This window comes from Crocuta crocuta, unplaced genomic scaffold (genome assembly GCF_008692635.1).
Source record: "Crocuta crocuta isolate KB4526 unplaced genomic scaffold, BGI_CrCroc_1.0 scaffold3, whole genome shotgun sequence".
Classification (NCBI taxonomy): Eukaryota; Metazoa; Chordata; class Mammalia; order Carnivora; family Hyaenidae; genus Crocuta; species Crocuta crocuta.
Window position 1 is genome coordinate 8,009,329 of NW_027529934.1, and position 15,657 is coordinate 8,024,985.

Consider the following 15,657-nt stretch of genomic DNA (forward strand, 5'->3'; position numbering starts at 1 on the left):
GATTTGCTCACATAACCTTTGTACCCCTTTTTCCCTCATTTCATGCTCTGAGACCCCTATGATTCTGATGTTGTTCCTTTTTAATGAGTCACTGATTTCTCTAATTCTTAAATCATGCTCATTTGCTGTAGTCTCTCTCTTTTTTTCTGCTTCATTATTCTTCATAAGTTTATCCTCTATACTGCTGATTCACTGCTCTGCCTCATCCATTCTTGCTGCTGTGGCATCCATTCGAGATTGCAGCTCAGTTATAGCATTTTTTTTTATTACATCCTGACTAGCTTTTACTTCTTTTATCTCTGTAGACAGGGATTCTAATCTATTTTCAACCCCAGCTAGTATTCTTATTATCATGATTCTAAATTCTGGTTCAGACATCTTGCTTGTATCTGTGTTGATTAAGTCCCTGGCTGTCATTTCTTCCTCCTCTTTCTTTTGGTGTGAATTCCTTTGTTTTGTCATTTCGAAGAAAAGGAATTAATAAGGTAAAAAAATAAAATTAAAAACAACACACAAAATAATCAAATAAATTATTCTAGATCCTAGGTGCGTTTTGGTCTGGTTGTTGAAAGGAGGTTGATAGATTAGAGGGGGAAAAGGGAACGATAAGAAAAGAAAAAGAAAAAGAAAAGAAAAAAGGGAAAAAAAAGGACAACGTTTGAAAAAAATGAATACAATGAAATAGAATTAAATGAACTGTTGGAAGTAAAATAGAATTTGAAAATTTCACAAAAAAGTAAAAAATATAGTAGAAAAATAAAGAAAATATTTTTAATAAAAAATGAAAGTAAAAAATTTTTTTCTCTTTCTGTATTCAAGAATAAGAAAGGAAAAGAAAAAGAAAAAATTGAATATATGGACCAATAAACAAACTGAAATATGATTGAAATTACATTGGTTTCCCCTAAAAGTCAAACTATGAAGCACTTTATAGTCCATAAACTAAGCAGGTGGAGAGACTTGTGGTGTTTCTGAAGAGCAAGCTTGGCCCAGTTGGGCAGGGCTTAATGTAACAGCTCCATTATCCACTAGATGGCGCTGCTTCGCTTACTGGGGTGGACTGTTGTGGCCCTTGTAGGTGTGTATGCACATGCATGGGAGGGATGAAAATGGTGTTACCCAGTTACCCAATCTCTAGTATTGGAACTCTGTTATCCCGGACAAGCAATTGTATACCCCTCCTTTGTCTCTGGCTTCCCACCACTCCCTGCTTTTATACTGTCCATGACCAAGCCATCAGGTTGCCAGGTGAAAACTCCCTCCTGAATTTTATCTCAGATGCCCCTCTGTTTCCCAACCTCTCACTCCTCAGGGGCTGAGGCTTTGACCTGCTGAGACTTTCTGGAGGAGGGTCTCACTGAGCAATGGCCAGGTGCCCACCCACCCCCAGGAATGTTTGCAGGACTGTGCTACTGTCGATGCTCAGAGACTGCAGCTGGGTGTCAGCTCACCCCAGAAAAAGTTCACGCAATCAGGTAGCAGCAGTGTTTCAGGGATTATGGTAAATCACAACACATATTTAGCGCCAGGCATCACCCTTACAGTCCTTGTTTCAGCACCAGCAAATGTGGTTCTCCAGGGTCCACTGGGACCTTTGCCTGAGGGGTGACTGCTCAGCCTCTACCAAATGTCTCCCAACAGGGGAACCACCTCTCCCCGTTTGGCCCAAGAACCCCGAGGACCTCGCTGTCTGCTCCTGGGGATTCACCCTTCCCACCAGGACACTACCAGGTATTGAGCTGTAGAGTTTTAGACTCTCTGCTCCTCCTGTTTATAGAGTCTAAATGGAATTTAAACCCTCTCCTTTCTCCTTTCTCCCTTTTTTGTTTAGTCCTTGTGGCTATTTCCACTTTTCCACTTTCTCTTCAGCTGCTTTTGGAGGAAGGTTGCTTTTCCCATACTCCCCATCTCCATCCTCTCTCCACAAGTAAAAACAGCTTCCTGGCCTCCATGGCCTTCTCTCTTTCACCTCTCAATGCCATGCACCTGCTGAGTTCTGTGGTTCAGGTTGTGCAGATTGTTGTATTAATCCTCAAATCAGTTTTCTAGGTGTGCAGGATGGTTTAGTGTTGATCTGGCTATATTTCATGGATGAGAGATGCAAAAAAAACCCTTCCATGCTGTTCCGCCATCTTGGCCCCTCAAATTATGTCTTTTCTTAAGTAATATCAATTACTGTTCTTTGAGATTCAGAGAGAGACTGCACAAGCTGCCATACTGAGAGAAACAAAGGTTGCCGCTTGGTTGGTCATGGCTAATGTTCACTGTTCCAATATATCTCCATATTAGAGAGGATCCAGAATCAACAGCCTGCTCTTCTGCCACATGAACACTAGCATGAGAGATGCAGCAAGCTGTGCATTACCTCATCATGTTTATGTCCTGTTTGGATTTCAGATGCTCAGCCCCTGGTATGATGAATTCCTGGATGAAGAGGACTACTGGTTTCTCGTTTTTACAGTAGGAGGGACTTTGAGTTGGGGGAAATCAAGAGGTTGTAGAAAGAAAAAAGGGTAACTACTCTCTTAGAAGCCTTATTTATCAAAGTAAATGAAATTTTTATTTTTCCCAGAGGCAACTGGGAGTTGACATGGTCCCTCAAGGAAAAAGACTCAAGTGCAATTGCTGACTTTGAACAGGTCACATTCGTGTAGAATTTCTCCCTTGTATAAATGGGTCTGATTAGAAGAGGGTGAGGATTGCCGTGTAAAGGAGCAATGGTCCTTAACAAAATGAAACAATCAGCATATGTTCACCTGATAAGGAGGCACAGAAGGACTGGGCTATTATAAAAATCTTGCTTCTGGTCTAGTTCCTATAGCAAATGCTATCTGCCCCCATTCCCTTCTCTTAGACTCAGACCAAGTTCGTCAGAGGTAAATGGCATAAAAAAGGATCTATAAGCAAAGAAGAGAACATTCTTCTTTATAAGAGGTGTGAGGAAGCCCTGGAGCTAAGCCAGGGTCTGGCTAACATGGAAGAAATGGATTCTCTGCAGTGGCAAAAAATAGCTACTGAGGACCTGACAAAAAGAGGGTCTCTTCAGGTAGAACTAAAGTCTCCAGTGTTTCAAGAAGGTAAGGGCAGTCATCATAATTTTTTGGACCCTAACATGTAGACAACTGGGAAATACAAATATTTAACATCTAGTGATTATTTCCCACACGTCAGTACTGTGCAACGCAAAGATTAAACCGTTTGACCTTCAAAATAACCTGTAAGCTAAGTACTGAGTAACTGAGGCACAGAGCAGGTAAGTGATCTTCCCAAGGTCACACAGTAAGTGGCAGAGCCAGGATCTGACTGACTGGCTGGCCTCTACTAACTCTTAAGGGACCCAGAGCACTCAAGTCTGGACAGACTCATGTCCAGGAAAGCATCACCTCAGTTATAAAAATACTTCATGTTTTATGTCTGATAAGTATGTTCCACCTTACCACACCTCCTTCAGAGTCATGTCCAAGGCAATTCTGTGAATATACTTTTAATAGCCACTCCTTCTCCCAACATAATACAGCAGCCCACTCAGACAGTGAAGAGAAGTGGTTAGGAGCATAAGGTTCCACTGTCCTTGAGGTTTGGGGTATATCTTAACTCTGCTAGTGACTGTAAACTTTAGCAATATTTTGGGACACTTGGGTGGCTTAGTCGGTTGAGTGTCTGACTTCAGCTCAGGTCATGACCTCATAGTCCGTGGGTTTGAGCCCCGCATCAGGCTCTGTGCTGACAGCTCAAAGCCTGGAGCCTACTTCTGATTCTGGGTCTCCCTCTCTCTCTGCCCCTCCCTTGCTTGTGCTCTGTCTCTCTCTGCTTCTCAAAAATAAACATTAAAAAAAATTTTTTTTAAACAAAAAAAAACTTTAGCAATATATTCAGCCTCTCTTTAGGCCCCAGTTTTCTTATCTTTAAAATGGGACTAATAGGGGCACCTGGGTGGCTCAGTCAGTTAAGCGTCCGACTTCAGCTCAGGTCATGATCTCATGGTTTGTGAGTTCAAGCCCTGCATTGGGCTCTTTGCTGACAGTTAGCTCAGAGCCTGGAGCCTGCTTCAAATTCTGTGTCTCCCTCTCTCTCTGACCCTCCCCTGTTTGTGCTGTCTCTCTCTCTCAGAAATAAATAAAACATTAAAAATTTTTTTAAAAAAAAGAAGGAGGAAAGAATCACAGCTCCTTGAAAATAGTATCATTTAAAAAAAATAAAATGGGACTAATAATAATAGGTTTGTTGTGAAGATGACCCAATGTCTTCTATGAAAGCTATTACCACAGTGGATGGCAATAGTAAAAGTCCAATAATGTTAGCCATTAATATCCAAATTGAACAAACTGCTTTAATTATCTGTGCTGAGGCCATCAGTGTCCTGCAGTGTTTCTCAAACTTTGATCCACAATAAATACATTTGACTTCAGGGAACATATATTGTATATATGTGTGTGCATATATGCAGAATATTTTCACAAAGCAATACTTATCCTTATTATTTAAGATGATATACTCTAATATGCCATATTAGAATATTTTATTCTATTTAGTTTTGTAAAACCTGGTGATGACAATTTTTTGACATGGTGTTGAGTCATGACCTACACTTTTTTGAGAGAGAGAGTGGAAGGAGGGGCAGAGGGAGGGAAAGAGAGAGAGAAAGAGAGAGAGACTTAAACATCTCCATGCTTAGCAGAGAGCCCGATGCAGAGCTTGATCCCAAGATCCTGGGATCATGACCTGAAACCTGAGCTGAAATCATGAGTCAAACACTGAACCCACTGAGCCACCCAGGTGCCACATGACCTACACCTTTAAAAACACAGACGTATACTTTTTTTAAAAAATATTTTTTATTTATTTCTGAGAGAAAGAGAGAGAGACAGCATGAGCAGGAGAGGGTCAGAGAGAGAGGGAGACACAGAATCTGAAACAGGCTCTGAGCTGTCAGCTCAGAGTCCGATGCGGGGCTCGAACCCATGAACCATGAGATCATGACCTGAGCCGAAGTCAGACGCTTAACCAACTGAGCCACCCAGGCGCCCCAGACCTATACTTTTAAAAACGTCCAGGCGTCCCATGACCTACACTTTTAAAACACAGCAGGGTAACCAGTGATATGAGCAGCAAAGAATTGCACGAAGAGTAGAGCAACAAGCAGTACAGAGTTTATTCACTCTCCAAGGGAGGAGAGGGGCCACACATCAAGCCAGATGTCAGACCTGAGCTTCTGTTGGGAGGGGCCTTTTAAGGGTTTTGAAGGACGTGACAGGGTTACAGCTATACCCATGGTGGGTCTATGGGGAGGCGGTCAACTCTTGGACAGCTAGAGCAGGAGGTGGCAGGTTTTTTGAGAGGCTCTGTCTGGGGTTTGTGCAGGATGTGGGTTGTGGTCAGGCTAGAGAAGAATGTTTTGTAGCTGGGGTCTACTTTCTGAGAATGGAGGGCACCATGACCTAGAAAAGCAAAGAGTTAGGGCCAAATGCAAACACCTGTGAGTTTTGTCTGTAAGCCTGGTTTTACACTTTCAGGAAGTGTAAGCAAAAGCTTTGAAAATTCAATTCCACCATTCCCTTGCTCTGTGAACCTGGGCAACTTACTTGTCTCCTTGAGGCTCATTCCCTCAGCTATAGAGTGGAGATAATGGCCCCTATTTGGTAGGATTGTTGAGGGGATTGAAGGCAATGCAGTCACACAGTAAGCAAGTGTTCAATAAGTAGTAATTGTTAGATTATTCTTAAAAATGTAATATTCAATTATTTTAAAACTTTGATGTACACTCCGTATACAAAATGCTTGCCTCTCAAAGCCATGCTTGGGCATGAATTATTTAAATCTAGCATGAACAAGCCTTCTGTTTCACATCAGAGTTTTACCTTCTGTCTAAATTCTGAACATTCCAGAACTGTCTCAGAAATCAAGAGGAAAGTGGAAGAAAGGGTGGCTGATAAATATCACCAAACACATACTGGGCAGTAGGCATTCTTTTGTTGGTCTTGGAGTGCCAGGGGTGGTCAAGAAGAGTGGGAAGTACTCTTTACGGTGATTCCTCTTCCCTATCTCCCAGAACACGTCATGAATTCCTCCACCACTCCTTTTTTGAAATGCAAATCTGATCTGCTGAAGGTCTCCTGTACATTTCCCAACCCAGAGCCCTGACTCCCAGGGGGGCTGATGCCTCCACTTAGGCTGCACCATAAACTCACAGAGCACCAGAGCTAGAATACTTTCAGCTTTTATACGGAGAAAATGAGTCTCTGAGAAGTGGGAAGACTTGCCCAAGGTTAATCAGCAAGGGAGGGACTGGCCCTGAATCTATTGAAGGAATGATCTACTGCACTTACAACTTACATCCAGATTCCCCTCACTGAGAGATGATAATGATGACAGTGACAACACTGACATAAGGACAAATGATATTTGTGGGTCCACACCCCAGTATTCCTTCTAGACTCTACCTATATAACCTTCAGAAAACGCTGGACTGCCTTAGGAGAATTTCTGGAGAACTATGTGAGATTAGACTTACTTTAAATTCCAGAACGCAAAACATGAATGAGTGTTTTCACATTGGTAGGAAGCAAGGTGCCACTAATGTGCATCTATTGCCCAGTACATGATAAAAACTTCCTTGATGTCTCAGTCTTCCTGTCTCATCTGATTTTGGATACAAAAAAGGTATTTCCCCTTAATTCACTATGCATGACTAGAAATGGTGTATGCTATTTCTAGAAAAAAATAATTTACTCTCAAAGGGCAATGATTTGCAACTATTCATGAGATTCAGAAATGTGAGTTGTTAATTCTTAAAGTAATTCCTAAAAGCAGAGCCAAGAAAGAAGAAAGGTCCTAGCATGTTATTTGAAATATACCATCCCTAGGTGTGCCAAAATCTTTGAAGCAATGGTAGAATGTTGAAACACATTTGCAATTCCTTCTCACAGCACATGGCTGCTTTGAAGGGGCCAATACTCATTTGCATGGGTTACTTCTTGTTTATGTGTTAACAATTAGTACTTCTTTCAAAGTCATATCTCAGTTACCCTAGTATCCCTCAAGCAGAAAATATCCATGGGTCAAGTGTCTCCAAGAAGAGCAGAATCCTCCCATTCTAGATAGGAAAGAAGTCTGTATTTCCTTGCTTCTAATTTCACCTGGGGAACTTTCTCCTTGTGTAAACATTTCGTTAAAACATTATTGTCCTACTTAAATAACGTTTTAAAGGTACTACCTTCAATAAAAAGTGTATAAATCTGTGAACCAGAGTGGGCAATCACATTCTATCCCTTTCTTTCCTTACCTAATAGACTTAGAGAAAATGTCCTTTGGGGAACTCTGCTATAAGTATCCAAAGGTGGCTATACAGAAGATCAGTGATGACTATAAAATATATTGTGAAAAAGCACCTAAAGTAGGTAAGTGTTTACAACTCAGAGAAAGATTTGAGGCATTCAGGTAAGAGAGAGTCTCCAATCTCAAGAGGCATATGCCACGAGAAGAACTATGCTTCTTTTGAAATGAGGAATGGTCAGGGGAAAATGGCCATGTCTTTTTCTTTCCTACACAACCATTAAAGGGCATCATGAAACTGGCATACAATTATAAATGAATGAGGCTAGTGATGAAAATTGTTAATTCCTACCTTCTTAACTAGTTATCACTCTGGTGTTTCACATAATGCAGATGTGTCCTCTACCAAATTTCTTGGAGTTGGAGATGTGTGAGGAGGTTTGTTGGCATATGTTCTTTAATCATAACACCTTTAAAGAAATGGGGAAAAGCAAAATTAGCAAATGCTGAACTGCAGGGTAGTTACAGTAGGCTTCACCAGATCCCATTGAAGAAGCTCTAAAGTTCAGATGGCCCTTTAGAGTAGTCCTTCACTACAGTAGGGATTTTTTTTTCCTTTTGAATTGACTCGAAAGGGATTTGGCTGCCTGAGGGGAGGCTATAACCTCAGGCATCACCCTTTGGCTGAAGCAATACCCAGAGGGGGCCTCAATCAGTCAGCTATCTGCAGAAAACACCCCAGACAGCTGGGGGAATGAGTGCGTTGGTCCTAAAGGGCAGATCTAAGCGATGCATCACAGCACCCTCTAATGTCCACTTGCTTTGTATAGAAATTCCACCCCATCTTGGAACAGTTATACCAGGATTCTGGTTGGTTCCTTTTCCTAGGGAGCTTATACTGAAGGGCTGACTCACACTACTACAGCTTGTCTGGAGACCACAAGTACTCCTCTTTTCCTCCCCTGACTCCCACCCTAAAGTCCCTTTATTCCCGGCTAATGTCTCTGCTGGTCTTGGGGGATTTACCTAGAAGGATGACCTCCATGTCATCCTTGTCATCTCTGAAGGACATGTGCCCCCTGATCATCACGACTTCTCAGGCTGTGGTTGCTCCACTTGACAATCATCAAACTTGGGTAGTAGAATACCAAGAGTGCCAAATGAATTTTCTGCCCCTGCTGTGTTACTGATGAGCCAGATCATACTGGTGATGATGATAAGAGTCAGTTACCCTGCCAATAGAGTAACTCCTTTGCTTGCCTACTAGCCTCTTGGCCTAAGGAGCTTAAAAGTGACTTAGTGCCTACTGGATCCTTAGTAGAAGCATTCCTTCTCTGGGAACCGGGATCTCTAGACTGGCACTGTCCAGTACAGGAGCTACTAGCATCATGTGGCCATGAACACTTGAAATGTGTCTGATACTGGGGTGCCTGGGTGGCTCAGTCGGTTAAGCGTCCGACTTCGGCTCAGGTCATGATCTCCCAGTTCATGGGTTTGGGCCCCACGTCGGGCTCTGTGCTGACAGCTAGCTCAGAGCCTGGAGCCTGTTTCAGATTCTGTGTCTCCCTCTCTCTCTGACACCCACCCCCCCCACTCATGCTGTCACTCTCTCTCTCAGAAATAAATAAAACATTAAAAAAATGTGTCTGATACAAATAGGTTACATAAAATACATATCATTAAAATTAATTTCATCCTTTTTCTTTTATTCTTTTTAATATGACTCCTAGGAAATTTAAAGTTATATGTGTGATTCATGTTATATTTCTATTGGACAGCACTAGTCTAGACCCCTGCACCTAAAGTTGTAAGGATTAGAAATTTTCCTAAGTAAATCATTGATACTGATGGTAAATGGATTACTACTACTTTTTTCCCTTTCCTCCACACCCATGTATTCTACTTATTGGAGACACAACAACTTACAATGGTCTTCAGTTTATCCTGGAGGTTGATGTCCCATTTCCTAAGATCATATCCAAGCTGGTTTCACAGCTACATCATCAAAAAACAGTTCCATTCCTCTACCAGGCCAGCAGCTCTCCTACTTAATAGAGCTACTGGATCCCATCATCAAATGCCCATTGTCAACCTCCTGGGATGAAAGTGTATCCCTCAGTCAGAGACAATGTTATGTGTAGGATCTTATTTGGGGATCCTTTAAGCCCCCTGATAGCAATGCTGACTGAGGTCTTGCAAATAGGAATCCTTGTCAATTCGAGTCAAGATGAATTGATGCCCTTTCCAGAATAGATGTGATCCAATGTCATCAATTTGCCACCAAGTAGGTGGTTAGTTTTCTATGAGGGTTGTTGAAATACTTGGGCTTGGCATTTGTCCCTTTTGCTGACAAGTTGAACATTTGGCAGCAATGGTAACTAAATCAGCTTTGGTGAGTGTGGGGCCTATGCCACTGATTCCATACACAACTCCATTCCTGCCATCTAGCTACTCTGTTCATGAGTTCATTGTGTCAGCACTAAGAATTATGGCAGAGATTTGCTGACATCAACTGTCCAATCATTCTTTCTACTTGGCTGTTTAATGCCTCTTTCACAGTGGCTGTTTATTAGTGGGCTTTAAGACACAATCTAGGGGCGCCTGGGTGGCTCAGTTGTTTGAGTGTCTGACTCCTGATTTCAGCTCAGGTCATGATCTCATCATTCATAAGATCAAGCCCCACATCATGCTCTGTGCTGACAGCATAGAGCCTGCTTGGGATTCTCTCTCTCCCTCTCTCTCTGCCCCTCCCCTACTTGTGCTCACACACACTTTCTCTGAAAATAAATATAAATAAACTTAAAAAAAAGACACAATACAAAGATTTTCATTCTCCATGCTTACTCTCATAGATCCATCCACATGTGTCTATGTGGACAGACTCAGACTTTCTTGCTCCCAGTACTCTTTTTAATAAAGGCCTTATTTGTTTAGAGTAGTTTTAGGTTCACAGAAAAATTAAGAGGGATGTACAGAGATTCCCATATGCCCTCTGTCCGACACTTTCACTCTCCCATCATCAACATGCCCCATCAGAGTGCTACATTTGTTAAAATTGATAAACCTACATTAACACATTATAATCACCCAAATCCAGTTTACCTTAGGGTTAACTCTTATATTTGTACTGTCTATGAATTTGGAAAATGTATAATGACATGTATTCTTCATTATCATGTCCTACAGAGTATTTTCACTGCTCTGAAAAACATCTGTGCTCTAAAAGTCCTAATAAGCTTCCACATATTCATACCTCCCCATACTGCCAACCCAAGGCAACCACTCATATGTTCACTGTATCCATAGTTTTGCCTTTTCCAGTATATCATATAGGTTGAAATCACATAACATGTAGACTTTTGAGATTGTCTTTTTTCACTGGAAATATACATTTAAGCTTCCTCCATGTCTAAGTTTTTCTTGAGAGCCCATTTCTTCTTAGCACTGAATAATATTTCATTGGATTAATGTACCAGAGTTTATTTACCCATTCACCTACTAAAGGACATCTTGGTTGTTTTCAAGTTTTGACAATTATGAATAAAGCTGCTATAAACATCCATGTGCAGGTTTCTGTGTGGTCTTAAGTTTTTAACTCCTTTGGGTAAATACCAAGAAGCACAATTGCTGGATCTCACAGTAATAGTATGTTCAGTTTTATTAAAAAGTGCCAAAAAAAAAAAGTGCCAAACTGTCTTCCAAAGTGGTTGTACAGTTTTGGATTCCCATCAGTAATGAAAGAGAGTTTATGTTGCTTCACATCCCAGTCATCATTTGGAGTTGTCAATTTTGCAGATTTGGGCCATTTTATTTTATTTTATTTTTAAATGTTTTATTTATTTCTAGGAGAGAGAGAGAGACAGTGTGAGCAGGGGAGGGTCAGAGAGAGAGGGAGTCACAGACTGAAACAGGCTCCAGGCTCTGAGCTGGCAGTCAGCACAGAGCCCTCTGCGGGGCCAGAACCCACGAACTGCGAGATCATGACCTAAGCGAAAGTCGGACGCTTAACCGACTATGCCACCCAGGCGCCCCAGATTTGGGCCATTTTAATAGGTGTGTAGTGGTATTTCATTGTTGCTTAATTTGCTTTTTTCTGATGATATACAGGAAAGATGTGAAGCATCTTTTCAAATGCTATTTTCTATGTATATAATCCTTTGCTGAGCTGTCTGATAAGGTTTTTGGTCCACTTGTTAATCAGTTTGTTCATTTCCTTACTGTTGAATTTTGAAAGTTCTTTGTATATTTTGAAAAACAGTTCTTTATGAGATATGTTTTTTGTAAGTATTCTCTCTCGTTCTCTAGTCTTCTAATTGTCTTTCACAGACTAGAAGTATTTAATTTTAATGAAGTACATCTTATCAATTATTTCTTTCAAGGATTGTGCCTTTGCTATTATATCTAAAACATCATTGCCAAATCCAAAATTATCTATAGTTTTCCTATGTTATCTTCTAGGAGTCTAAGAGTTTTGCATTTTACATTTAGGTCTCTGATACATTTTGAGTTCATTTTTGTGAAGGGTATAAGGTGTCTTTCCACACTGATTTTTTTTTTTTTTTTTTTTTTTTTTTTTTGCATGTGAGTGTTCGGCAGTTTCTGTACCATTTGTTGAAAAGACTATCTTTGCAGCATTCTATTGCCTTTGCTCTTTTGTCAAAGATCAGTTGGTTGTATTCATGTGGGTCTATTTCTGGGCTTTCTGTCCTTTTCCATTCACCTATTTGTCTGTTCTTTCACTCATACCACATTGTCTTGATTCCTGTTGCTTTACAGTACGTTTTTTTTTACAGTAAATCCTGAAGTCAGTCAGTGTTAGTCTTCTGCCTTTCTCATTCAATATTATATTGGTGATTCTGTTTATTGCCTACCCTTAGAAACTTAGGGTCAGTTTTCTAACACAGGTGTAACTCATTTTATTGTGCTTCATTTTATCATGCTTTGCAGATGTTGCATTTTTACATATTGAATGTTTATGGCAACCCTATTTTGAACAAGTCTATAGGTGCTATTTTTCCAACAGCTTTTGCTCACTTTGTATATGTCACATTTTGGTAATTCTTAAAATATTTGAAACATTTTTAGTATTATTTTATTTGTTATAGTGATCTATGATCAGTGATCTTTGATGCTACTGCTGTTAAGTGTTTTGGGGTGCCACAAACCTCACTCATATAAAATGCAAACTTAATTGATGAGTGTTGTGTATGTTCTTTTTTAAAAAAATTTTTAATGTTTTATTTATTTCTGAGAGAGAGAGAGAACATGAGTAGGGGAGGGTCGGAGAGAGAGGGAGACACAGAATCTGAAACAGTCTCCAGGCTCTGAGCTAGCTGTCAACACAGAGTCCGTCGCGGGGCCTGAACCCATGAACCGCGAGATCATGACCTGAGCCGAAGCTGGACACGTAACCGACTGAGCCACCCAGGCGCCCCTGTTCTTCTTCTGTTTTGTTTTGTTTTGTTTTGTTTTTAATGTTTTTTATTTATTTCTGAGAGAGAGAAAGACAGTGTGAACAGGGGAGGGTCAGAGAGAGAGGGAGACACAGAATCTGAAGCAGGCTCCAGGCTCTGAGCTCGCTGTCAGCACAGAGCCCGACGTGGGGCTCGAACCCACAAACCGTGTGATCGTGCCCTGAGCTGAAGTCGGACGCTTAACTGACTGAACCACCCAGGCGCCCCAATGAGTGTTGTGTATATTCTGACTACTTCTAATGACTGACCATTCCCTTATCTTTCTCTGTCTCCTTGGGGCTCCCTATTCCCTGAGACACAACAATATTGAAATGAGGCCAATTAATAACCCTACAATGGCCTCTACATGTTCAAATGAGACAAAGAGTTGCACATCTCTCACTGTAAATCAAATGACGGTGATGAACCAAGTGCCTAGGTAGCTCAGTTGGTTAAGCATCTGACTTTTGTTTTTGTTTTTTTTGTTTTTTTGTTTTTTATGTTTTATTTATTTCCAGGAGAGAGAGAGAGACAGCGTGAGCAGGGGAGGGTCAGAGAGAGAGGGAGTCACAGACTGAAACAGGCTCCAGGCTCTGTGCTGGCAGTCAGCACAGAGCCCGACGCAGGGCTCGAACCCACGAACCGCGAGATCACGACCTAAGCGAAAGTCGGACGCTTAACCGACTAAGCCACCCAGGCGCCCCAAGCATCTGACTTTTGATTTCAGCTCAGGGCATGATCCCAGAGTAATGGGATTGAGCCCCATGTTAGACTCCATGTTGACAGTGCAGAGCCTGCTTGGGAATCTCTCTCCCTGTGCCCCTTCTCTGTTCACTCTCACTCTCTCTCTCTCCCTCTGTCTCAAAATAAATAAGTAAACTTAAAAAAAGAGCTGTGATCAAATTAAAGCTAGGCTTCTTGTGGCAAAGAGTTAGCCAAGTTGTGAATGCAAAGGAAAAGTTCTTGAAGGAAATTGAAAGTGCTACACCAGTGAATACATGAATGATAAGAAAGCAAAATAGCTTTATTGTTGATATGGAGAAAGTTTTAGTGGTCTAGATAGAAGATCAAAACATACAAAACCTTCCCTTAAGCCAAAGCCTAATCCAGAGCAAGGTCCTAGGTCTCTTCAATTCTATGCAGGCTGAGAGAGGTGAGGAAGCTGCAGAAGAAAAGATTGAAGTTAGCAGAGGTTGGTTTATGAGATTTGAGGAAAGAAGCCATCTCCATAACATAAGTGCAAGGTGAAACAGCAAGTACTGATACAGGAGCACAGCAAATTATCCAAATCTAGCTAAGATAATTCAAGAAGGTGGCTACACTAAATAACAAATCCTCAATATAGCACAGTTTTATATTAGAAGAAGATGCCATTTAGAAGTTTTCATCGCTGTAGAGAAGTCAAAGCCTGGCTTCAAACCTTCAACAGACAGCCAACTCTCTTCTTAGGGGCTAAAGCACCTGGTGACTTTAAGTTGAAGCCAATGCTCATTTGCCTTTCTTACCTTTAAGTGTAGGGCTCTTAAGAATTTTTCTAAGTCTACTCTGCCTATGCTCCATAAATGGAACAAAGGCTGGATAATAGCACTTCTGTTTAAACTTGGTTTACTGACTATTTAAAAATTTTTTTAATGTTTATTTTTGAGAGATAGCATGAGTGGGAGATGGTCAGAGAGAGGGAGACACAGAATCTGAAACAGGCTCCAGGGTCTGAGCTGTCAGTACAGAGCCCAACGTGGGGCTTGAACCCACAAACTGTGAGATCATGACCTGAGCTGAAGTCGGGCACTTAACTGACTGAGTCACCCAGGTGCCCCAGTTTACTGACTATTTCAAGCCCATTGTTGAGACCTACTGGTTAGATAGAGTCCATTCAAAATATTATTGCTCATTGATAATGCATCTGGTCACTCAATAGTTCTGATGGAGATGTACAAGATTAATTCTATTTTTATGCCTGCTAACACACCATCCATTCTACACCCCATGGATCAAGGAGTAATTTTGACTTTCAAGTATTATTAGTTAAGAAATGAATTTCTTAAGGCTACAGCTTCCCTACATAGTGATTACTCTAATGGATTTGGGCAAAATAAGTTGGAAACCTTCAGGAAAGGGTTCAACATTCTAGTATCATTTAGAACATTTGCTATTCATGGGAAGAGGTCAAAATTTCAACATTAACAGAAGTTTAGTAGAAGTTGATTCCAATTCCCATAGATAACTTTGAGGGAAGGGTTCAAGCTTCAGTGGAGGAAATAACTGCAGATGGGGTAGAAACAGCAATAGAACTAGAATCAGGAGTGGAGCTTGAAGTTGCAACTGAATTGCTACAATCGTGTGATAAAACTTGAGTGGACGAAGAGTTGCTTCTTATGGATGAGGAAAGAAAGTTGTTTCTTGAAATCTACTTCTGGCAAAGATGCTGTGAAGATTGTTGAAATGACAACAAAGGGTTTAGAATATTACATAAACTTAGTTGGTAAAGCAGTGGTAGCGTTTGAAAGGACTGACTCCAGTTTTGGAAGTTTTGTGGGCAAAATGCTATCAAACAGCATTGCATGCTGCAGAGTAATTTTGAAAGGAAGAGTCAATCAATGTGGTAAACTTCACTGCTGTCTTATTTTAAGAAATTACTATAGCCATCCCAACCTTCAGCAACCACCACTGTGATCTGTCAACAACCATCAACATCAAGGCAACACCCTTTACCAACAAAAAGATTACCACTCACTGAAAGTGTTGATGATGGTTAGCATTTTTTTTTATGGTTAGCATTTTTCTTTTTAGCAATGAGGTGTTTTCTAATTAAGGTATGTACATCTTTAGACATAATGCTATCGCATACTTAATGGACAACAGTATAGTGTAAACATAACTCTTTCATGCATTAGGGAATTTAAAAAAGTCATTTTATTGTGATACTCACTTT

At 40.8% G+C, this 15,657-nt stretch overlaps 1 protein-coding gene across 1 annotated transcript in view; it reads left to right on the forward strand.

Annotated features, from left to right (window-relative positions):
- RGSL1 (regulator of G protein signaling like 1) overlaps window positions 1-15,657 on the forward strand; it is a 120,024-nt gene that overhangs the window by 25,514 nt on the left and 78,853 nt on the right. The window contains exons 8-10 of the mRNA XM_077763360.1: window positions 2,398-2,460; window positions 2,855-3,077; window positions 7,290-7,397. Coding sequence (XP_077619486.1) covers window positions 2,398-2,460; window positions 2,855-3,077; window positions 7,290-7,397 — 394 coding nt within the window. The remainder of the gene's footprint in view (window positions 1-2,397; window positions 2,461-2,854; window positions 3,078-7,289; window positions 7,398-15,657) is intronic.